At 40.9% G+C, this 25123-nt stretch overlaps 1 protein-coding gene across 1 annotated transcript; it reads left to right on the forward strand.

Moving 5' to 3' along the window:
* The first annotated feature begins 951 nt into the window (after nucleotides 1–951).
* On the forward strand, nucleotides 952–24891 carry PIK3R4 (phosphoinositide-3-kinase regulatory subunit 4). The gene is made up of 20 exons (XM_050315446.1): nucleotides 952–1031; nucleotides 1234–2015; nucleotides 3312–3445; nucleotides 3622–4204; nucleotides 6062–6196; nucleotides 8090–8311; nucleotides 9675–9848; nucleotides 11001–11146; nucleotides 12478–12681; nucleotides 13469–13670; nucleotides 15231–15430; nucleotides 16396–16606; nucleotides 17032–17197; nucleotides 17668–17832; nucleotides 19701–19912; nucleotides 20199–20330; nucleotides 21581–21681; nucleotides 22717–22805; nucleotides 23230–23338; nucleotides 24274–24891. The coding sequence occupies exons 2-20, from the start codon at nucleotides 1286–1288 to the stop codon at nucleotides 24442–24444; spliced, it is 4086 nt and encodes a 1361-aa protein (XP_050171403.1). The 5' UTR covers nucleotides 952–1031; nucleotides 1234–1285; the 3' UTR covers nucleotides 24445–24891.
* Nucleotides 24892–25123: the final 232 nt, after the last annotated feature.

Below are 25123 nucleotides of genomic sequence, written 5' to 3' on the forward strand. Positions count from 1 at the left end.
TGCCCTGAGAAAGGCTGACTCTCCAGATGTCCATTGCTGGTGGGAGAGTCCTTCTGGCAAGAAGCCCTCACTAGCACAACCCAAACTAGTTTGGAGACTACGCGATTAAGTGGCCTCATGCATGGCTGGTGGAAATCATGTATTAGGGTAAATTTTGAGCGTACAGGCACTGGTGTACGGGACACAAACACCACATCTTTAGTAACACATTACAGAGAGTAAAGAAAGAATATGGCAAAGGGAAAAGGCAAAGGGAATGATGAGCAAACTCTGCCCTGGGCTTCTCCTTGCTCTCAAGCATTCAGATCAAGCAATAAGGATATAAAACAATAAGGATAAGGGGTTTGTTTCATTCTGTCTTTGCAATGAAAAGTCTTTTTCTCAAATGTCAAAAAAATTTTCTCAAATTTCTCAAAAACCTTCAGGACAGACCTAGTAGTGAAGTCACCTATAAAAGCCTCCCTAAAGGCGCTCAGTACTAAGCATCAGAAGGATGCATGGCAGCTGTTGCCCCATTTGCTGAGAGAAGGTCCCGTCTGATGCCTCCAAGGCCCGTTCTACCAGCACATCCCATCTCCTCCGGGCACCTTCCGACCCACAGAGTTTGTGCTGGCTCAGCACCAGGCTCACAGGAGTGGATACGCTGCACACACGCACACAGCTCTCTCACTTGACACTGCAAAACAAAGAGACGAAAGTAACTTCAAAACTGCCTGAACCCATCCCCGTTACGCGCATTACGAGCACGTACAGCAAGAAGAAACCCTTCCAGAGAATGTAACCAGCAAGGGGGGAAAAAAAAAAAAGGGTTAATCGGGAGACCACGAAGCCGCACGGCGGGTGAGGCCGGCGCGGCCGGGGCAGGCACCGCGGCAGCACGGCCGGGGACAGCCCGCATCCCGCTCGCAGGATGTGAGCTCACGGCACCGCCCCTTCCCCGCCCGCCCCGCCGTGCCGGTTCCGCCGCCCCGAGTCCCGCCCCGCTCCATCCCGCCGCCTCCGGGGCCGGGGTCCCGGCTCTGCCTGGGCCGGTGAGTGCTGCGGGGGGAGCGCCGCTGCCCTGGGCCCGGCCCGGCGCTGCCCCGGCGGCGGGGCCTGGGGGCGGAGGGAGCGGCGGCGGCCGGGCCCGCCCGGGGCGGGGGCAGCGGGAGGAGCGGGGGCCGCGGGCCCGGGGCGGCAGGGAGGGCCCGGGGCTGCGGGCGCTGTGAAACCCGCGCTGTGTTTGTCTCCCAGGCTGACGCGGGACAGCCCCGGCGCGGTGCCCGCGGCCGGAGGAGCTGCCGCCATGGGGAACCAGCTGGCTGGCATCGCCCCCTCGCAGATCCTCTCGGTGGACAGCTACTTCTCGGACATCCACGACTTCGAGTATGACAAGAGCCTGGGGAGCACCCGCTTCTTCAAGGTGGCCCGAGCCAAGCACCGGGAGGGGCTGGTGGTCGTGAAGGTTTTTGCCATCCAGGATCCTACCTTGCCCCTGACGAGCTACAAGCAGGAGCTGGAGGAGCTGAAGATAAGGTTACACTCGGCACAGAACTGCCTTCCCTTCCAGAAAGCCACCCTGTCCGAGAAGGCCGCGATGCTTTTCAGACAGTACGTACGGGACAACCTTTATGACCGAATTAGTACCAGGCCATTCCTGAACAACATTGAGAAAAGGTGGATCGCTTTCCAGATCCTCACTGCGGTGGACCAAGCGCACAAGTCTGGAGTCCGCCACGGGGACATTAAAACAGAGAACATCATGGTCACCAGCTGGAACTGGGTTCTTCTAACTGACTTTGCCAGTTTTAAACCAACTTACCTTCCTGAAGACAATCCCGCTGACTTCAATTATTTCTTTGACACATCACGGAGGAGAACGTGCTACATCGCTCCCGAGCGCTTTGTCGACGGCAGTATGTTTGCTACGGAGCTGGAAAACATGCGGGACCCTTCGACTCCTTTGGTAGACTTGGCAAATAGCAATCAGCGAACAAGAGGGGACTTAAAACGTGCAATGGATATCTTTTCTGCAGGTACTTGGAGTTATCAGGAGAGACTAGTGTGTTGTTTCTGACTGTGTAATCCAATGCAGAAAAGTTTATTTGTTGTTTTGTTTGGGTTTTGTTTGGGGTTTTTTTGTTTGTTTGTTTTCTTGTTGTTGATTTGGGGGTTTTTTGAGGTGTTTTGGTTTGGTTTTTTACAGTGGGCTTAGAGAACAGCATGACAAAAAACTTGTGTATTTTAAGCATAGGACCCAACCCCAAGTATTTTTCATTCACAGAAGTACAGACATGACATAGTAAGCTACAAAACTTAAGTGCATCACCCTTATCTGAGGAGGGAAATCACAAATTATTCCTTTATGGCTCAACTGTGCTCTGGGAAAGAGGTGGTTCTGCAAGGCACAGACCATCATCTTCTCATGGCTGAGAAGCATGTGCCTCATGGGACCTGAGAGGAGGAATCAGTCAGTGGTCCAGTTGCCTGGGGGCTAAGACAGCTTTCAGAGTAATTTGGCAATATTTTCCCCACAAGCAGGAAGTTGGAGCAAGCTCCTGCCATAGTCCTAGTCGCAAATATTTTTTGGAGTTTGACTGTGGGAACCTGTCTTGAGTCTTGGGCTTGTCTTGAGTAGTTTGAAAGCCAAGAGTTTGGCCTTTTTTTTTTTTTTTCCCCTTGAAGTGATTGAAACTATGAATTTAAAGGATATGGTTATTTCATTTTACAAGCTGCTCTTATGGCCAAACTTACAGGACACTCCACTGATAAAGCAGACCATTGGGAGCAAAGTGCAGGACTCGGTTCTTTGAAGAGGATTTGTGTTATGTACATGACACAGGGGAGTCTGTGTCTGGCAGTCATGTGTGAGTGAATATATGCTGTCTCCCAGCATCTGCTGTGGAAGCAGAGGTTATTTCTTTACCTTCTGTAAAAGGGCTGCTTAGTTTTGACCTACTGCCCAGTCCATGCTGACTTACCAGCACTGTTCCATGTGACAGTAATGTGGGTTCCTTTTCTGGTGATGTATTTTCCAGCTGGCAGGTGGCTGAAGTTACTCCCTCATGTTTCCTAATTGTAAACTCCTCTACTGTTGACATGTTTGTAATAAATTACTTGGGACGTATTTCAAAGATCAAGTCTAAAAGCCAGGTTTTGGAACTTCAGATGTTATCTCTTTTCTGCAAATTAATTTGGCAACTCATTTGTCTTATTTTAAATTGAGCAAAGAGTCGTTTAGGGTTTGTTCTTGTCCACGTGTAGAAAGCAAAGTGTAAGCATCTGTTTATAATCTTCTGAAATCTCTGACTTTTTTTTCTTTTGTTCCCCAGGCTGTGTAATAGCAGAGCTCTTCACAGAAGGTGTACCCTTGTTTGATTTATCTCAGCTTTTGGCTTACAGAAATGGCCTCTTTTCCCCTGATCAAGTCCTAAACAAGATTGAAGACCGCTGTATCAGAGAGCTGGTAAGGATAGACTAAAGCATTAGAACCATCTGTGTGGTCTGTTTGCAGTTTATTTCACCTACTTTGGTGGCAGATTGCGTATTGTTTGGGTTTGGGCTTTGGGGTTATTTTGTATTACAAATGTCTAAACCTTTAATCTTTCTCTCCTGCTCCCTCCCACTTCTGCCTTTCTCAAGGTCACTCAGATGATCCATCGGGAGCCAGAAAAACGTTTAGCAGCTGAAGATTATTTGAAACAGCAACGTAACAATGCGTTTCCTGAAATATTTTACACTTTCCTTCAGCCTTACATGGCCCAGTTTGCCAAGGAAACCTTTGTGTCGGCAGATGAGCGTATATTGGTCATACGTAAAGATCTGGACAACATCATTCACAATCTCTGTGGGCACGATCGCACAGAGAAGGCCGAAGGAGAGACAAAAGAGAATGGGCTGGTTATTCTAGTGTCTGTGATAACTTCCTGTTTACAAACTCTCAAATACTGTGATTCAAAACTGGCTGCTTTGGAACTGATTCTTCATTTAGCACCAAGATTAAGTGTAGAGATTCTTCTGGATCGTATTACTCCTTACCTGTTACATTTCAGCAATGACTCTGTGCCCAGGGTGAGGGCAGAATCTGTGAGGACACTAACCAAAGTTCTTGCTCTCGTCAAAGAGGTGCCACGCAATGATATCAACATTTACCCAGAATACATTCTGCCAGGCATTGCACACTTGGCCCAGGATGAAGCCACCATTGTCAGACTTGCATACGCTGGTAAGAGGACATCCAGTCAAAACTCAAAATATTGGGCTTTTCTGTATTTCCTTCACTGTTTTCTCCTCTGTTCAAAACCATCATCTAGCTTGCTGTTTTTATGTCAGTAAATGTCCCCACAAGTTTCAGAAATGACTGCAGGTAAAGATACCTGTGTTCACTTCAGGTAACTGGTGCAGGTGGTAGTAGCCACTTAATAATTAGTTGACTTTTATGAACAGCTGAGTTTCCAGTGTAGATCTATACCCAAAGTAAATTATTATGTTTTAAATTGTTGACAAAATGTGTTTGCTCTCTGCTAGGTGAATTAAGTTTTAAGAAAGCTAATATCCGTTGTCCTCTGTAGTTGTGCACGTAAAAGCAACTCGCAGAATGTGTATATGTGCTTTGGGCTAGGGACTGGATGTAGCACACAGCAAGTCTGCTCACAGCTAAGGTAAACGTTTAAAGCCTCATGCTCAGGGAAGCAGTCCTGGCTTATTTCCCTGGATGGGCAAGAGTGTAAGGAAGAAAACTACAAGTGGTCTTTAAATAGCTAATTACATGAACAGGGCTTTCTGGCATGCCCACCCTTTGCTGCTTCTATTAATTTATCTTAACTGACATTTCATTAGCTCAGAGTGTTTACTTAGAGTGACCTGGTTGAACTGAATAAATTCAAAACTAACTTAAAGTATCAGTGTGCTACTGTGCTTCAGAGTTGTTCCCACAAAATGAAATTTGATATTCAGGGGCTGAAATTACATTATTTGCTGTGTAATAGACTTGATTATACCATAGCAGATGTTTTCTTCATATGTTATTCAGTTATGAGTTCTGCATGGTTCAGGAAGAAGTTTTGTAGTCATGCCAGTATTTGCTATTTACCATGTACTCTTATTTGCTATGACCAGCATATTTTCAGGTGTGTTGTTTTGGGTTGTGGTTTTTTTTTTTTTAGTTATAAATGTAGATTTCCTTTGAAAATGTCTCAGATCATGTTTTTATTTCATTTACTAAGTAAACTGATAAAACTAATACTGAAGTCATTTTATGTTTAATGAATAGAACCAATTGCTTTAGGTCACCTTGTTCAGTTTAAATTTCAAATTAAAAAAGTACACTGATACTTTGAAAGGTAGTCTAGCTGAGTTAACTTCTGTTAGTACGGTACTGGTTTTGGAAGTGGTCAGACTACTGACTCAGAGGATTTGATCTGGGCTGTGGACAGGCTCCGTTGGCATGCTGCTGTTATCTTGGATGACACTCAGAATGGCTGCTTAAGTGGGACTTCTGTCTCAGCATTATCATTCCTATGCCAGCAGTGGCCTGACCCATACAGTACAGCCTGAGTTGCTTCAGCAGCTTCCAAACGGTGCAGAACAGTGCCAAATTGTGTGGATAGATAAGGTGGCAAATATTCTAAAAGTGGATCCCTGGGTAACCTCGTTATTCCCTAGGATACATATCCTGGTGTGGTGGTTTGTTGTTATTTTGTTGCAGTGTACGAGGTGGGAACCTCAGTTAATTCAGGCTATTTGGCCTTTAAATTCTATCAAGTTATTTACTCATTAGGCTGAGATTAGGTGGCATTTAGGGCTAGTTCTAGAAGAATTAAATTAGTGTTTGTTATACTTGATATTGTTAGAATTTTTCCACTTGTTTACATGACAAAAGTACCGTGTAATTTGATGTACTTGGTAGCTTTGCTGGGTTTCAACAGAAGTGGGTTGACCAGACCATGTTGTCTAATTTCAGCCCCATTTGCCCATCATGACAGGTACTGTCAGTGGCTATAACCTCTCATCAAGGGGATTATCAGACTGCTGTAAACTGGCAAAGTAGAACAGTGCTTAACCAAGAAGTTTTCCTTTGCAGAAAACATAGCATTATTGGCAGAAACAGCTCTGAGATTTCTGGAGTTAGTACAGCTGAAAAATCTGAATATGGAAAATGAACCAAATAGTGAAGAAACAGATGAAACATCTCACCCTAGTGATAACTATGACACAGGTAATGTCACTTCTACTTACCTTTCCTGCTTATGATAGCAAATCATGGGGCAAAACTCCTAGTTAGCACTGGTCCATCTCATCTCTCAAAGCTTAGCTTTCCTGTTAAATGGGAAGAATGCTTTGCCTTGACCACTGTGTGTTACAGCTTCATGCAGAGACAGACACCTCTGTTCTGAATGTTGTGAAAGACAAAAAAGTATATAAGTGAGCATACTTTTCATCTCCAAAAGTCCTCAAGGTATTTGACTGTGATGCTGGTGACCTGGTTGCATATCCAGCTTCACTCACAGTCTCATAAACAAGTCAGCTGCAAAAACACAGCTGTGTTCCAAATGCTGCTTCCGTTGCAGTGGCAGGCAGTGTTGGCTTTGGAAAACACGTCAAATTATGGCATAGTCATAGCACTGTATTTTTCAGTTGCTCTTCCTTGTCTGTTCCTATGCCTGGCAATTCTTGTCTGTCTTTTTGCCTGAAAAATCTAAGTGTGTGGATGCCATTTGGCATAACAAAACTTTGTATTATAACTAGCCCAGGGAATGAGTTAAAATCCCAAGGGTGGATTTTCTTTTTCTTTCCCTTTGGAAAGACAGATGGTAATAAGTGACCTGCATGTCATCTCCAGTGCCTTTTAGTGATGCATAGATTCCCAGAAGAATGCTGGGCAAGTCTCCTAAGCTGGAAGAGTTTGTGGTTAAAAACTGTCATTTCTCTTCTGGGCTAAGTAGATCAATCTGTGACTAATCATAGCTGGTAAACATCCTGCACATACTCCATTTTGGAAAAAGGCAATTATCTGTTAACTAGTTGCAGGATGATATTTTAAGATAAAGCAACAACAAATGTACTAAAAACAAACATAAATCCTCCTCAGGTTCCTTCACATAAGGCATGGGGTGCTCAGAATTGCTGAGGAGTGAGAGAGGAAGCCCGATCATGTGGGCTGTATTTCTAAGAAATACTGTCCCCTATCCCTTGAAATAGCTTGGAGATGAAAGGAAGAAAGAAGCTTGAGTAGTTCTATTCTTTTTACCCTTTTATAAATCAAGCATGAGAAATTTGAACCCAAAAGGCAATTTTTTCATGTGACTGACAGACAGAGTCATGATAGAAAGCAAATTAGCTGACCTTCTGACTGCAGGCAAATGGTAATCACCCCTGCAAAGCGGGAGCAGCAGTAGACAAAAATTTTGTTTACTTGTTTGAGAACTTGTCTTGTACCTGTCTTCAATAATAGCCAGTGCATTAACAATTCTGTTCTTTCCACTTAATAGAAATATTTTTTTAGTTGCTTCATGGAGAAGAAGCCATAGGCAAGATCATCTTCAAATTTTTCATCAGTATCATTAGGGTAACGGCAGATATTTAATGAAATTAGACATATTCACATTTTCAGGTGTTGTTACGTTCCTCCTGTACGCTTAATGAAGTGAATCTGTCTACCTAACTAAAAACACACTTCTGATCTGTTGTCAGTTCACAAATTTTGAAAATGATAGTCAAACAAACATCTCAAACCAGAATTGCCTTCAAGCATTTTGTTTACTGTGGTAACATTGGTGCTGACTCATTCTGGTGCTTCTTCGTATCTGCATTTTGTCTATATATAGAATGAGCTAGATCATCTTCGTTAAAGTTACAAGTTTAGAATATATTGATCTGAATAAGAATGTCTCACACTTCTCTACTCTTTGGTCTTGTCACCATCTCAGGCTTAGCCTGAAGTCTTTGGTAAGCCCTTGTTAAAATTGTTGAGGTTCTGTTGCGTTGCCCGTCTTAATGAGTCGTGCGTTCTTCAGGATGACCTGTCACTGTAACTGCTTCGGCATCAGGTAGTACATGTGCACATATTGCTTCTCACCAAGCCACAAGTTCGTACTGTTGTCCCTTGCAGAGTTGCAAGCCTTGCATGAAATGGTCCAGCAGAAAGTTGTGACTTTGCTAAGTGACCCGGAGAATATTGTGAAACAAACACTGATGGAAAATGGAATAACACGTCTCTGTGTCTTTTTTGGACGTCAGAAAGCCAATGATGTTCTTCTGTCTCATATGATTACTTTCTTAAATGATAAGAATGACTGGCATCTTCGAGGAGCTTTCTTTGACAGCATTGTTGGTAAGTGTTTGGTTTCAGCCAAACAGAGTAGGAAGAAAATAATGTATGTAAATTAGCAGTTTCCAGGATATGCAAAAATTAAGTTGTGTAAAAGTCCTTTTTTTCTATATACTTCTAGAATTTATAGGAAAAGACTTTGCTGATTTATTAACTGCAAATGTTTCTTTAGGGAGTCAAATAAAACAATGTAAATACAAATGTGTATTTCTTCAAGTGCAAATGTTTGATGCCAGTGAGACTGAGGCATTTAAGTTTAGGGTAGATTAACCAAAAAAAAACTTTAAATGCTCTTTTTTGTTAGAGTCTTTGCTAAAGCTACTAACTTAAAAAAAACCTTGCCATAAATTATGACAAGCAAAAAATTAAGATTTCTGCAAGCTTTCTAGTAGATGTATCACTTCACATGTGTACATATTCCCATTAACTTCAGTAGATCTGTTCGTATGATGAAAACTTGGTATAGGCTAAAGTTATAACTGGAAAACTATTTTTAGTACCTTAAAACCTTACTTAAAGATTCCTGTCACTTCAGAAAACCTAGTAACAATTTAAAAAGTCTTACCAGCGATGACATCAGCTGTTAAGTATATCTAATGCATCATGGAAGTTATTCCTTGTGACTGTTGCTGAGAGTCAGTGCTCAGGAACTGTGGGTCAAGAAAACTTTCCCATTGCAGTACCTGGCAGCAGAAATGGTACTTCAGGTGCATGGCAACAAAAACAATCATGATCAAACTTTCAGCAGGGCCGTTATGACATGTACCTTCCATTATGACTGGAAGCCACAAAATGCTGTGCTGGCAAACCCTCCCAAGAGACGATGCTGATAACTTGTCAGAAATTGTTTAGAAGGAGCAACGGAGTAGCCAAAGCACAGGTCAGACTGTCCTGGCTTCTTGCAAAAGACAGAGAGATGTGAGGCAAAAACTCAAGATAACGTATATTTTTAACTCCTCTCTCAGTATCTGTTCAAAACCTCCACATAAGGACTCAGATGAAGTTCTGAAATTATATTTTTGTTTTACTTAAAGCTCTTTCACATCTTTAAAACTGAGCTCTCTAACTCATATTGAAGTACGTGCAGGCACTGCTGCCTGTAGCTGTGGGCAGATGTCCTTCTGTAACAGTGGCACTGAGGGCATTTCTCTTAACCTGTGCTATTTCTCTCTCCTTCCTCTCTTCCTTTTAGTAACTGGTTGCAAAGTCCACATTAATATGTGGACAAGTATATTGATTATTCCCGTATTAGATTAGAAGTGATAAAGTTATTTTATGTTTAATCTTAGTTCTGATGGGAAGACATAGAATTTTCTGGTGTTTATCAATCTACTTCGGATTTTTATGTGTTCTCTTTTTGTTTCAGGTGTTGCTGCTTATGTTGGCTGGCAAAGCTCATCAATACTCAAACCTCTGCTTCAGCAAGGTCTCAGCGATGCTGAAGAATTTGTCATTTATAAAGCCCTCAATGCTCTTACTTGTATGTGCCAACTGGGGCTCTTGCAAAAGCCCCATATTTATGAGTTTGCTTGTGATATTGGTAAGTTGGAATACTGGAGAACACCTTGTTTTTCTAGTTAAGAAAAAAATCTTAGTACTACATAAAGCTTCACCATCAGCTTAGCTGTCCAGGCTGCTAACCTATAGTACTGTTTTAGACTCTATACAAAATTCTGTTGAGGAATTACTGCTAGTTGGACCATGTTAGGGCTCAAAGCTCTAAAATAATAATTTTGGTCAAACAAATTAGAAGCATCTCCTCTGGCTGTCTATAGGAGAGCAGAAAACAACACTTAGTCCAAAAATTTTCTGCTTTAAGATCTTTCCCTGTTCTACACCCCAACCTGCTATAAAATAAAAATCCTAATTACTTCTGGTAGTCCATCAGGCACATAACTTGCAAACTCTTACCCATCAGCCTTTGAGGATGAGGGAATTCAGACAAATCATGATTCTTTCTCATCTGATTTATAGCACCATAAAACCCCATTAACTCAATACAACCTTGAATGTAGAGTTGGTCTCTCCTTCCTCATCAGGCTTATCACTTTAATGTAGATGTGCCCAAGATTCACCAGCTATCTATGGAAAATACCAACTGATCTTTTGAGATGTAGTCTGCTTCTTCTTAATTGTATGGTTTTTCAAATGTACTCAGAATGTGAGGCAGATGATCTGTTATTATATCTCATGACTAGATACAGACCCTTGTTTACAACTTCTTAAACCCCACATAATTGAGAAGAATTTCTGAGTCTGATGATCTTAGAAATAAGTAGTGAGTCTTCAAGGAAGAGAGGAGAAGAAGGAAGGAATAAAATAATTACTTAAAAACTGAAAAACCCCGAACCACTGGTATTAGGATTCTCTGTATTTGTCTAGATTATGGTTGAAATTTATTTTTTTGATTAGTCTCCATTGCAAATCTGTGGTTGACAATTAGGGATTGAAATGAACAAATAAGGAAAATACGCATTTTGGCAACTGGAAGGAAGCTGAGCAGCGTGAGCACAGTGAAGTCCATGAAATAATTTCCTCAGTATGAGTGTCTTAACCTTGGTGCTCTGCAGGAGAGAAGGCTCAGTTTGGGAGTGATTCTAATGGAAGGAAATTACATTGCAGGCTGCCATATGCAGAATGATCTCTCTTCTGTAGGAAAGATATATTTTTTAACAGCCTATTTTTCTTTCAGCACCATTCCTGTGCCATCCTAATCTTTGGATATGTTATGGTGCAGTTGGATTTATCACTGTGGTAGCACAGTATTTGAATATTGCTGATGTCTACTGCAAGCTAATGCCGTACCTCCATCCTTTCATCACACAACCAATAATACAGGTAATACTTCAAATAATATTAATGTGAACAAATCTTGACTAGTCATGATTCTTAAGTCTGTCCTGGCCATAAGAATATTGGATTACTTTTTTTTCAGTTAAGGTTAGAGGTGATAGAGGTTTTCGATCTCTACTGGCAGATTACAGAATGGCCATTGCCTTCCACGTTTGAAGAACTGTTGTCTCTAATTTGTTGTAAAAATGCAGAATATTTCACAAAGCCTAAAATCAACAAGTACATTTTTGGTTCAAGCCTTTTCTGCCTTATTTACAATCAGACTCTTGTAACACTGTGCTAGTTTATAGAGTCTAGGAGGTGTGAAGTGTTGGCTGTGAAACAAGTGGGTTTATGTTCTATGCTTTCATCTATAAGGCTGAGTGTTCCAGCCCTGCCCCACTAATTCATTTGTCTGTGGGCCTGACCCTCTGAAAACATGAACAGTCTGTTAGGTAGCACTTATCATGCCTACTATTTCAGCAGCACCACTCCTGAGCTGCAGTGTTTTGCCAAGGGCAAAGACAGAGTATTCAGCTTGAATTAAGTGATTTCATAACTGCACATTCCTAGGAATGACCTGCATGACGCTGGTAATATAATCATATAGGCATCTTTGCATATAACTTTAGGAGCTGTAGACTGCATCTCTCAGGAGTTTAAATAGATAAGAAATAGTTGCATTACTACACTAAGAAATGCATCCTGTGTTTATTTTCTTCTAAACCTTGCAGGTGGTAACTTCACTAAAGTAACATTTTTCCTTGTTTACATGTCCTTAGTCACCTTGTGCTGTGTTTTAGGCACTGATTGATAAATTTGTCTTTTTCACTTCCTGTTTCATTTTAGTATATAAATATTTTCTTCGCTATGCACCATTAAATATAGTAAGCAAGTAGGGGGTAACATTAAGTTGGATTGTAATAAAGTTCTCGCTCTGGAATAATTTTGAAGTTGTTTTTCATGCAGACAGTAAGCTATGAGAAGCCTGTTATAGGAATGAGGGAAAGAGAATGGAGAAAGTCTCATATGACCAAAACACAGCTAATTTTGAAGAAAGGAGATAAGTTGAATCTGGATTATTGGTATATAATGATGTGCAATAATTTTGAAGGCCTATGTGATTTTCTTCTTACTTGAAAGCTTGAAAGCATCTCTCCAGGCCTGAACTGGAAACTGGTTTTTAGTACGTGCATTCAGAGGAAGAGATTGTTTTATACATTAACATTTGTAGTTGTCCATTTATTGTAGACATAAGATGACAGTGTTTGCTAATGGAGTTCCTCATGTTTATATGGATATCATCATGTGGACTGGCATCTCCTTTTGAATTGCAGGTAGATAAAGAAATAGTCCTGCTAAGTGTGCTTAAAGAGCCTGTCAGCCGTTCCATATTTGATTATGTCTTAAGATCAAAGGACATCACAAGCCTCTTCCGACACCTTCACATGCGTCAGAAGAAGAGAACGGGAGCTCTCCGTGACTGCCCGTCCCCGGAGGACCCTGCCATTGCACAGCTGTTGAAGAAGCTTCTTTCACAAGTAATTGGTTTTCATTTGTACTTTGAAAGTCAGGCTTGAGACGCTTGGGCTCTGTACACCTCCACAGACCCTGACCTTGCAGTTGCTGCTGTGAGGAACTCCCAGTCTGAGGTTCTGATCCTGCAAACCATTAACTCCATTGATTTTGGTAGACGCTTGCGTGACAAGAAGTTCAGAGGTTAAAGATTTTTAAAAGATCTGCCAGATATAGAACAATACAACCCAAGTCTTGAAAAAAATGTATGTCTCAAATTTCTGACACATCTGTGATGTGGCAGCATTACAGAATGTTGCTGTGCATTGTGTTGGATAGAGGAGTACGCATTTGTCAAAGAGCTAGACATGCAGTGCCAAAGGCAAATGGGGCTGGAAAGTCTCAAGGCTTATGTGTGAAGGGGGAAACATAAAGAATCACACAGGGAAGTGAGAACTGGGTAGAGAAAGGACTGTAGCTGAGTGTGGGTTTTTTCCCTGTGGCTTGTGGGGCTGTAAGCATGGTCTAGGTGGCAGCTGAGCAGATTGCACCAGACAGTGATCCAGCATTAAATGCTATTCTGCCCTTTCACTATTCCTAGCCCCATTCCATAGTACAAAAGATAATTCTTACACTACAGCAGCTTACCTTATGTCTTGTATGAGCAATGGGCTGATGCTTTGAATTCTGGGGATGTGCTCTCTCCTATCACTTCTAAGCCAGTCATTAATTTTACTGCTTCTTAAATCTTCATGCCTTGATGCATGTTATTGCTCAAAAATAAATAATATTACCTTTTCTTTTATTCTGTAGGGGATGACTGAGGAGGAAGAAGATAAACTGTTAGCACTGAAAGACTTTATGTTAAAATCAAATAAAGCTAAAGCCAATATAGTGGATCAGAGCCACCTGCATGACAGCAGTCAGAAGGGGGTGATTGACTTGTCAGCTCTGGGAATAACTGGGAGACAAGTGGATCTTGTTAAAACAAAGCAGGATTCTGATGACAAACGTGGTTAGTATATTTTGTGGTCTCTATAGATGAAGTTTGGCCTTTCTTTCAGTGTGTTCTCACTAATTCAACATACATGACTATCACCATCCCCACTGGGTTTTGCAGTACGAAAATTATTGCTGCTGTTTGAAATATGAGGTGGCAGAATGTTCTCAGGATCACTGAAAGAGGGGGATTTTTTTCCCCTGAGAATATTTTAAATTATTTTGAGAGCATTTGCAGTAGTAAGGTGTGCCAGTTCAGCTGGTTGTGACAAACAGGACTCTAGTGACTCATGGCAACAGTGTAAATGTTGAAGGCTACATTTCTGCTCTGTTTCTTCTCAAGAAGTGCTGAGATCTTTTACTGTGAAAATCCTGGATATTTCCTTGAGGTAGCCTGGAGAAAACTGAAACACTTCAGGCTGCCATTGAGGAGCTGCCAACTGTTGCTCACTTAGCAAGTACATGCCTTTTGGCCTTAGGGTTCTTCAGCTTCTCATCCACTCCCATTTAACTTTTTTGCCTACTCTTTTTCAACTCCAAAAACCTCTTACATTTCCTTGTTCAACTTTGAAAACCACTTGCTATTAATTATTCCAGTTCTCTGTATCCTCAAAATTCTTCTTTTCCAGACAGTTTGAGATTCCTCTTTGCTCTCTGAAGCTTGTAAGTCCCTCCTCTGTTACATCACTGATAGGTTCTGTGTTTTTAGGTAAAAAAATACAGAAGTACTTGCAAACCATATAGCTATTGCCATCGTATTTCCAGAACTGGGGATCCTTATCTGCAAATGTTTTGCATATCATTTAAAAGGAAAGTACAGAAGTATAGGATTTTTCATTTTTTTTGCATTCTTGAATGAGGAGTCAACAGGATTTAAAAGGTGGTATATATGGAGTCTGTATTTGAACCGATTTGTTTCACCCAAAGCTGTGACCTTCAAAGTCTTCACGCCTTTAATTTTCTTCACTTCTTTAATTTGTCCCATGCTTTATTTTTCTTTCAATATTTTAACAGTTCTAAGTGACTCTAAAGGAATCCTATTTACAGAGATAGCATTCTTGAATCTACAGGTGATGATGCAATTGTGATGGAAAACTGATTGTTTTTGGCACTAGCAATGATTTGCATACTGTGCTATTAAAAATTCATCCCTGATGTCCCTGCTCACTGCAGGGTTGGACTACATGCCCTTTGAATGTCCCTTTCCACCCAAACCCTTCTATAATTCCAGAAGAAAAATTTATCATACGGTGCAGTCTAACCCTGCAGCCTTCTAGATGTGAGCTTTCCCTATAATGAAAGGATGTATTGCATGAGTCAACTGTAGGATTAAGAAGGCGTGAACGCAGGTGGCAAGTGCTTTGTTTTGTTTCCCTCATAAATCCCTGTCAGCTGACCTCAACAACCTAGCAGTGGGTTTTCTCTGTATATAAATGACAATCTGGCATGTAAACCTTGGACTTCCGTGTAGTCTCGCAGTAATGAGTAGCCTGAGTGAATGTTGTCATGATAATGTTGGCTGGGGTTTTTTTTTCTTCTCCTTCCACCTCCCTTCCTCCCTCCAAACTGCTTATAGCTAGAAAACATGTAAAGCAAGATTCAAATGTAAATGAAGAATGGAAAAGCATGTTTGGGTCCTTGGAACCAACGAACATCTCCCAGCCGATATCCAAAGGACATGGACAAACTACTGATCCTGAAGCCATCCAGGCTGGGAAACCGCTTCGTTCAGAGTCCTCAGCTGGCATTTGTGCCACTTTGTCATCCTCTCCACAGGTATACCTGAAAAACACTATGTTCTCATCCTAAACTGATTCAACTGCTTTAGAGTCAAGTGGGACTACAGAGATACGGTGTTCTTGTTTGGAGGTTATTTAACATTGGTCGTGCTATTGCCAGGCATCTTCTCTGGCAGAATTGCTGACTTTCAAGTTCTTATTTTTAAAATAGTAACTGAGAGAGGATTGAAGTAAGTTTAGTCTCTTGAACAGAAGCACTTCACTAACAAGTAGCTGCTTTGCACAAAAAGATGGGGCTTTGTGGATTAGACAATTATTGGGTAGGCTCTTCTGGCAGGGAAGACTTTTCCTCAAATTGCGTGTGCTGATATGAGGTGTGAGGAAGAGAAGAGGTCTTATGATTTTAACCTGGAACTGGTGTATGGCATCACAGCTGCATTTAGACATCCTGTACCTATAATACTTTGCACTGACTACAGAAGGATAGGCTGGAAGCCCTGCAGCCTATGGAGGCATCTGTCAACACTGAACACTGTATTGTATTTGGGTTCTAGTTGGGGATTAACTTCTACTGGTTTTAAATGAGCGTCCACTCTGAACTAAGAGGGGAACAATTACAATTTTGTTTTTTAAAGCCCAATATAAACGAATAATCATTCGAGAGCTAACCTGTAATTCTGTCAGTCTTGAGAGCAATAACTGCTTCTGTAATAGTTACATTAAGAGTTGTCCTCAGCAGATTACAGTTTCTCCAAAGAGAATACAGAACACACGAGGCAAATGGTAGGATAAGTGAATGGTTAATAATTTTTATAAATTTCACTATTTTTAATTGTTTTCTCACAGGTATGATTTCTTTTTAATGCTAACTCATTTTTAATTGATCCAATAAAAAAGATTTTTCTGTTTTTATTCAGTGTGCGTGACCCAGAAATCTTAGGGGCGGGATTTATGTGTGTGTGGAATGTAAGACATATATTTGTAAGTGCTAATCTCTTGCAGGCATCTGATGGAATGGTTGTTCAACCCAGGAAACCAACCATGCAGGCCCTGAGCAGCACAGCGTCCCCATCCGCACACCAGTTACGCATCACCACGTGCAAAACTGAACTTCAGCAGCTGATCCAGCAGAAGCGAGAGCAGTGCAATGCAGAGAGACTTGCCAAACAGATGATGGAGAATGCTGAGTGGGAGAGCAAGCCCCCACCTCCAGGTATGTCACAGTCCACTGAGGTTAAAAATTATACACCTATAGATAAATATGTCTATCTATCTATCTATATATCTATCTATATATATAGATATAATTTGAGTAAAAACATCATTATCTCATGGAAGAAATGCAAGAGATGAGGAAAAGAGGAAATCATTAGTTTAGGAAATGTGCCTACTATGCAGAACACCTCTTTGGGAAAATACATGCGTGACTTATTGTCTAATTTAGAATTGAGCAAGTTGGCTTTTGCCCTTAATATTTAAAATGCCTTAGCTCTGTATTTTCAGTGCTGTCTGTGTTTTGTAGCTGTAGTGACTATATCCTGATATAGTTGTTGGTGGATGGATCTAGGGGGGACTTTTGTGTTCCTAATTAGGCTGTGAAACCAACACCAGACTTTATGGTTTTATTTTTCCCTGTAGGATGGCGTCCCAAAGGATTATTGGTAGCTCACCTTCATGAACACAAGTCCGCAGTGAACCGCATTCGGGTCTCTGATGAACACTCCATTTTTGCCACTTGCTCAAATGATGGCACAGTGAAAGTCTGGAACAGCCAAAAAATGGAAGGAAAAACCACTACAACCAGGTAGCTTTAAAACTCATGGGATTTAGGCGCTTCTGTTTTAGAAGGAAAAATAAAGTAGAGCAGAGAGCAAAGTATGAATCACTTGTAGGTGTTCTGGAAATATCAGTAAAGAGATATACTGGTGTTCCTCTTGGCTTGCAGCTATAAAATATTAGATTGCTGCTTCAATTAGTTAATAAAGAAAAAAATCCCTAGAAAATTCAAAGAGACTGCTTTGCAGTCATAGTAATTACAGGCTTTTTGATTTAATTTCTGTACATATATAAATATATTCTTGTGTTGCTGTTTAAAACCAACACTGGCTTTGTTGTTTTCTGATTTTAGAACAATTATAAAATGTTATTTTCAGGGCTCTCTCAAGAGCCATTGGTTTTAAGTAGGTGTTTGAGAGAAGTAATTACACTTCTTTTTAAGTGCCACCAAAAATATCTTCTTTTTGCTCTCCCCCTCTCTCTCTCTGTATTGTTTAGATCAATTCTGACATACTCTCGGATAGGAGGACACGTAAAGACACTTACATTCTGCCAAGGCTCACATTACCTGGCTATAGCTTCGGATAATGGTGCCATCCAGCTTCTTGGTATTGAAGCTTCAAAGCTCCCTAAATCTCCTAAAATTCATCCAATACAAAGCAGGTATGTACTCAAAGCTGTTAAATCTCACCGCACACAGAGCTCAAGCTGTCAGTATATTCCTCAGATCCTTTAATTTGCTCTTGGCTTCCTGCTGGCTGAGCTCAGGCTGTACTAGAAGGCTGTAATCCCTGATCTTACCCTGCTTCATAAAGAACTGTGCAGACCTGAGCATTCTTAGCTCTAGGTTACTGGTGCTTCCTGTGTCACTGAAGTCATTATGAGCTTGAAACATTTAGTCTGAATAGTTCTCAAGTCCTTTATTTATGCACAGGCTTCATTAGTTTCTTACCTCCTTTGTTACAATCTTAATAATTAGAAAGTAATTTAGAAGGTTCTTTTACAGGTCATTAGATAAATGTTTACAGATGTACACCATGTGATTTGGCCTCAGACCTGCAATTTTTTTCTCCCAGGCTTTTAATGTGATAAGATAGCAGAGATAACAGTAATGGGATACTATTTTGGGGAGTCTTTGGGCCTGGTTTAGATCTTTCTCACCTCCGTAGGAGCAGTTTTTGAATATTTGGCACAGATTCAACAGCCTAATCTTCCATCTTGGGTGAGGGACATGTCCAGGCCTCAGCAAATCTAGCAACCATCTCAAAGATCTCTACTGTTCAAAGTAAAAGTAAGGTATCTGTCTCAAATATCCTCTCCTGTTTGAGATTATGTTCAGAAATTAAATAAGCTAAATCCAGTGGAGATGGAAACTGCAAACCAGATTTTCCCTTTTGGTATATACTGCATTTGTGCCTGAAGAAGGTGTCAATTTTGCATACACAGTAAGTGATTGAGGACAGTGCTGGTTGTATAACATGAAGAAGGGTGCTCCTGCCTGTAAACTCTGGGTAGATAAATACCTGAAACTTGGAGCACAAATCATAGAATCATAGAATGGTTTGGGCTAGAAGGGACCTTAAAGATCAGCTAGTTTCAACTCCCCTGCCATGGGCAGGGACACCTCCCACTAGATCAGATTGCTCAGGGCCCCATCCAGCCTGGCCTTGAACACTGCCAGGGATGGAGCATCCACAGCTTCTCTGGGCAGTCTGTTCCAGTGTCTTATTGCCCTTACAGGAAAAAATTTCTTCCTAACATCTAATCTAAACCTGTCCTCTTTGTTTGAAGCCATCACCCTGTGTCCTATTTGTAAAAAGTTCCTCCCTAGTTCTCTTATACCCCCTTCAGGTACTGGAAGTTGCTATAAGGTCTCCCCAAAGCCTTCCCTTCTCCAAGATGAACTACTTTAACTCTCTCAGTCTGTCTTCATAGGAGAGGTGCTCCAGCCCTCTGATCATCTTTATGGTCCTCTTCTGGACTCGCTTCAGCAGGTCCCCATCCTTCATGCTGGAGCCACAGAGCTGGGCACAGTATTCCAGGTGGGGTCTCACAATAGTGGAGCAGAGGGGGAGAATAACATCCCTTAACCTTCTGCCCACGTTTTTTTTGATTCTTTTGTTGTGGTTGGCTTTTTTGGCTGTGAGCACACACTGCTGAGTCACACTTGAGTTTCTTGTCAGCCAACACCCTCAAGTCTGTCTGCTCAGGGCCGCTCTCAGTGTATTCTTAACCCAGCCTGTATTTGTGCTTGGGATTGCCCCAACCCAGGTGCAGGACTGAGAGACCCAGAGCAGAGAGCTGTGTTTAGGTTTGCAAAGAGCTGCTGACAACCTTTTACTAGCCTTGCAGTGGAGAGATCTGAGAGAGCATAAGCATCCATTGTATTAAAATCAGAGAGTTGTTTCTGGCAGATTGCCTTGAGAAGTGACAAGAAGAGGAAAAAGCTGCTCAGCATAAGCTATCGGAAGGAGTCTTAAACTTGGGAGGAGTCATACCTGTTTCTAAATTAGTTTTTTCTTTTAACCCAGGTCCTTAGATCTGAAGGATGATGGCTGTGTGGTAGACATGCATCACTTCAATTCAGGAGCCCAGTCAGTACTGGCTTATGGTACAGTCAATGGATCTCTGGTGGGATGGGATTTGCGATCTAGCAGCAACGCTTGGACACTGAAACATGATTTGAAGTTAGGCCTGATAACTTCATTTGCTGTGGACATACACCAATGCTGGCTGTGTATTGGTAAGCCTGCATTTCTTGCTAGTTTCTCTCTCTTCCCTGTCCCACCCCCTTCCTGCTAGTTTTCTTTTACAGTAACTATAGCTGAAACTTTTGCTTGATCTGATTTTATCAGCATATGCTTTTCTCAAATAAAAGGAAATAAATACCTTCTAATCTATTTTTGGGAAGTATTCTTCTGCTAAATACTTGAGACTGAAGTCCATCTCCCTAGGGAGATGCTCACAAGGATATGGACAAAAAACTCGAGTATTTATCCCTCTGACTATGGAGAGCTTTTTCTCACCAGGAACAAGCAATGGTACCATGGCATGCTGGGACATGAGGTTTCAGTTACCCATCTCCAGCCACTCTCATCCTTCCAAGGCCAGAATCAGACGCCTCCTCATGCATCCTGTGTATCAGTCCTGGGTAATCGCAGGTAAAAGATGTTCTTAAACTTACCTCATAATCACCAGAGGTAGTGATTAAAGCAGCTTTTGTTTCAGCTTCTGCTTCAAGCCCTGCGGGGAGTTAAAAAGAAAAAAAAGTATCATTGAGGTGTTCTGAAATTGAGAGACAGCCTTTACAGTTGTCATCTTGCGAGCATTGCAACTCTCATGAGGGGCCTTCCCTGTGTACTATCTACCACATTATGAGACAAAATAATATGTCACTTTATAAGGACAAAATCTTATGAAAGGTTAAACTCAAACTCATGACATACATTGAAGTTGATAGGAATTCTCCCACTGCCTTCTGTAGAGCAGAGAACTGAAGGTTGTCCCATTCCAATTCCCACTTGAATCTAATCCAGCTATGTCATGGGTTAGAGCTTTCAAAAATATCCCAAGATTCCTCATCTGGTATGCTCACAGCTGCTTCACCCTCACTGCTTGTAGCACTGTCATATACTTCTATGTGCTTGTGTCAGGAACACGTTCTGAAATGGACAAGTAGCTTAAACTAATCCTACAATAACAGAATTGATTAAGTTGCTGTAAAATAAGAGTAATTTGAGTTTCATATTTGACTTGCTTCTTAAGCTTCACTTAGTTATTAACCATCTTGGGAGATAAAACAAATTTCTTGAAAATACACGCAAATAAAGCAAGCTTCCTTGTGCTTTTTAGTTTGTTTCCTCCCTGCTAAAGACTAAAAGAGTGACAATGTTCATCCTTCTGAAATATTATTAAAAAGCCCTTGCCTGCTAGGTTGCTGCCAGGCATATAAACAATCCCTTGAACAGAATTCTTTGCATGACCACACCAAACATGAGTATGGAACTTCACTGTAGTTAGTGAAGTCTACACCTTCAGATAGCTGTCTTACCTGCACAGGAGTATCCTCTGAAGTCCCTGATGACTATGCTGAAAAAACCATCCAGCCTTCTCAAAGAAGTCATCTAGGGAGGAAAATGAGGGTTTTATACATTTTTAAAGGGGGTAGGCATAAAAGCAGGTTTCATTTTAAATTGTTTAAATTATGTATTATTATAACTGTTATTAACTATAGTGAAGCTACTTCCAAGCAGTAAAACCAAACTGCTAAAGAAAGATTAACACAAGTCCTACAGGGAGCAAGTGGAGAGTGTCTCTATGCCGTACCCTCTATGTAGTGTCAGTAGAACAAGTAGCAAGAGCCAACCAACCTGTTTTATATTTTTTTGCATTGGCAATATCTTTCCTGAAGCTGTTCAAGGCAACAATGAAGTCTCCATGTGGGATATGGAAACTGGCGATCGTCGCTTCACTTTGTGGGCCAGCAGTGCGCCACCTCTTTCAGAACTGCAGGTCTGGTCTCCTTCTTTTCCAGTTTCTGTTGAGTAGCCGAGCCTAGAACAAGCTTAGACTCCATGCTGTGCATCAGTACAGTTACCTGCCCCTATGGGCTGTGCCACTTTGGCACAAGGAACTTGCCCTAGGATTTATTTTGTCACTGTAATTGTTTTGCTTGTCGGAATTAAACCCCCTTTGTAAAACAGGAGTGTTACCTGAATCTTCACTGGTATCTCCACTTCCTGTGGAATGTACTTGTAAGACTCACTTGCTATATCCAATCCAGTTCTCTTTGACCAGTGAGCTGGTCAAACCTGTAAAGGTTATGGCAAAGCCAAAATTCATGGTGTGCTTACTTTTACTTGCTTTTTCTGGGATTGCACATACTTCTGTAATCACCTGCTCTTTTGCACTTGTTTTCTGTAATATAATGCCACTACTACACTTAACTGCTAGTTAAGTAGTGGCTCTTCAAGGAGTTAATTGGGGAAGGAGCAATCTGGAACATCATTCTAAATCACAAATACATACATAAAAATAACCACAGCTGCTTCTATAGATGTTGTAAATGCATATCTGGAATCTACCTAAACTTAAATTTGTACATGCTATAAAGATTGCATGTGTTGAGTTCATTTTGGTTGTGCGCTTTGCACACAGGTTGCTCTGTGATCTAAGCTAGTTTCCTGTTGTATATATGTCCCTTAATGCCTTCATACCTAAAAATTTAAGCATCCATGTGCTTTTCAGTATGATTTGCCTTCCTGATTCTTTTAGAAATAATCTCTCTCATTTGCCATCATTGAGAATGTAATTTGTATGATTCATAAAAACCATTATGGAGAGTTAAATCTGTTGCATTGCTCTGTAAAATGTAAGGGAACAATTTACACTAATATATTAAGATGTGGCCCATTAAAGTGACTCGGTATTTGCCAGAAAGGTTTGGAAATTGGGTGGATGAATGTGGCAAAGAATACATTCCCTTTCTGAAGCACAGCAACAGCTACTGGTGATAAATTATTTTTATGTATCCCTTTTCCCTACTAGCCTTCTTCTCACAGCATCCACGGAATATACTGTAGTCCAGCATCTGGTAATCCTATATTACTGACAGCAGGCTCGGATATGAAAATAAGGTAAGAAAACTAACAACTTCCTTGTTTGTCACCCTCCCCTCTGCCCCTGCTGGTGTACTAAATTTTGCCAAGCATTGCCTAAGTAATCTCCAAGAAGTCAAATCAACAATGCTGAAGATGTGTTCATTGGCAAGCATCGGTGACCTAAGGGAAATGTTTTCGGCAAAAGTACTGCCAAACATGGTGCTTCTCTGAAACACAGTGTGTATCCTTCTGTAAAGTTCTTGACGGGCTGCATGACAAGAAAACAATTAACTCGTGTGAGCTTGATGTGAGTGTAGATTTCTCTGCATCACTCATTTCCAGAAAGCATATAGTATTTGTGCCCTCTCATTTTCATCGTAAGAGCAAGGCTGCTTTTAAGCAGCTGCTTTAAACTGACAAAATTGAATATCTCACCTTGATTTTGTTTCTTTGTGTTTAGGTTTTGGGATCTAGCCTATCCTGAGAGATCATATGTTGTTGCTGGAAGTTCTAATTGCCCATCTGTTTCCTACTATAGGAAGATAATTGAGGGCACGGAGGTGGTTCAGGTATTTTGCTTTGTTTGATAGACACCTTCTCTGCTTGCCTTTTAGATGGCCCCATGGATTATATTAATTACATGATGGTTTTAATTATAACTCTCCTGCCTTTTATGGATGGTGTCAGCATTGCATTTTCAGGCAGTTGGAAAGAACTTATTTTAAGAGAAAAATGTTGTTTGTTTTTGACAGAATTAGATTTACCAAAAACTACTTACACGCAGAAGCCAGAATCATGTGATTCTTTTAATATTAAAATCTAGAGTTTTAGCACTTTTGGTTTCGATCAGTGTTTGGAATGTCTTTTGTGTAGCATCTTAGCAAGGCAATGTGAGATGTACTGGCACCAAAATAATACAGTAGCTGAATACTGAAGTTTATATGACATCCCTCAAAGTGACTTTTTGGAACTGGCAGTGTTGCTAGTTGTTGAATAGCACAATGTTTTGTTTCAGTTCAGTGGAATGAATGCTACTTCAAAGGTGACTAAAAAAAAAGTCAGTGGGGCTCTACCCTGTGCATGATGATATTTTAGTGTTTCATCTGAAGTTCTTACACAATTGCATCCATGCTATTGAACCAGTTTTTATAAAAGCCCTGGAGAGGCAAGATGTGTGTGTTGCTGTAGCTTTTTTTTCCCCCCCTATAGGAGTATCAAATCTTAGCATCATTGAAATGACTCTAAGAAAAAAACATTCTTTCCCCAATCAAAGAGCTGTAATGTCAGTTCAGATTAAGATTAGGTTGTGTGTGATGAAAAGACATGAACCAATGAGTAATCCTGATAAAACTATCAAAGGGTATGAGGTTTTATGTTTGGGCATTGTTTGTTTGATTGCTTGTTTGTTTGGAGAGGTTTTTTTTGTGTCCTTACACCAAAAACCTAACATGTGTGACAATTTCTCTTTGCAAATATTCACCTTTCTCGCTTTGTTTTTATACAGGAAATTCAGAACAAGCAAAAGCTGGGGCCCACAGATGAGACCCCGCGGAAGGGTCCAGAGTCTCTCCCAGTCGGACATCATGATATTATCACAGATATCGCAACTTTCCAGACCACGCAGGGGTTTATAGTAACTGCATCAAGGGATGGAATTGTTAAAGTGTGGAAATGAAAGTTGTATTAATATATAGTATGTAAATATTTGTAATAAAGAAATAGTGTTATAATGAAGTTTTCAAGGACTGTTTCCAGTTAATGGAATAGAATGGACTTTAAAGACTATAAAAGTGATGATAAATTCAGTTACCTGTATTCTACCACCCTGTTATCACTTCTTAATCACTTCTTATATTAAAGTTTTTTAGTATCCAAAGCATTTCCTTGAGATACCAAACAATATATGAAGAAATTACTTAGCCTGGTTTTGACTACATTGTTCTTCAAGAAGCTTTCTGAAAATTATTTGAAGATGTCCCACATTACACATTCTAAATGTGCACAAAGTACAAGTACTTCAGTATCTGACTGCTCCTATGTTGAATCTGAGAAATGAAATAAGAACAAGTGCACTAATGTCCCTGTACATTCTAATAGCTATAATAAAGTCCACTTGAGCTTCCCTCCTTGGTACTCGCGTTTCTTTACATCCGTGATTCCTCTGCAGTGATTCCATTTTCTCAGCTGCCAGAGCTGTTAATTGTCATTTGAGATCAGCTTAACCTTGTGTCAGATTCTCAGCTGTCCCTTGACAATTAGGGCCTTGATCCCCAGCTGTGCCTTGCATCCACCTTGCTTTAATCTTGAGTCTAACACTAAGCTCTGCTGTCCCAGGAACCTAAAGTAACACTACC

This window comes from Myiozetetes cayanensis, unplaced genomic scaffold (genome assembly GCF_022539395.1).
Source record: "Myiozetetes cayanensis isolate MyiCay16 unplaced genomic scaffold, myiCay2020 scf1, whole genome shotgun sequence".
Classification (NCBI taxonomy): domain Eukaryota; kingdom Metazoa; phylum Chordata; class Aves; order Passeriformes; family Tyrannidae; genus Myiozetetes; species Myiozetetes cayanensis.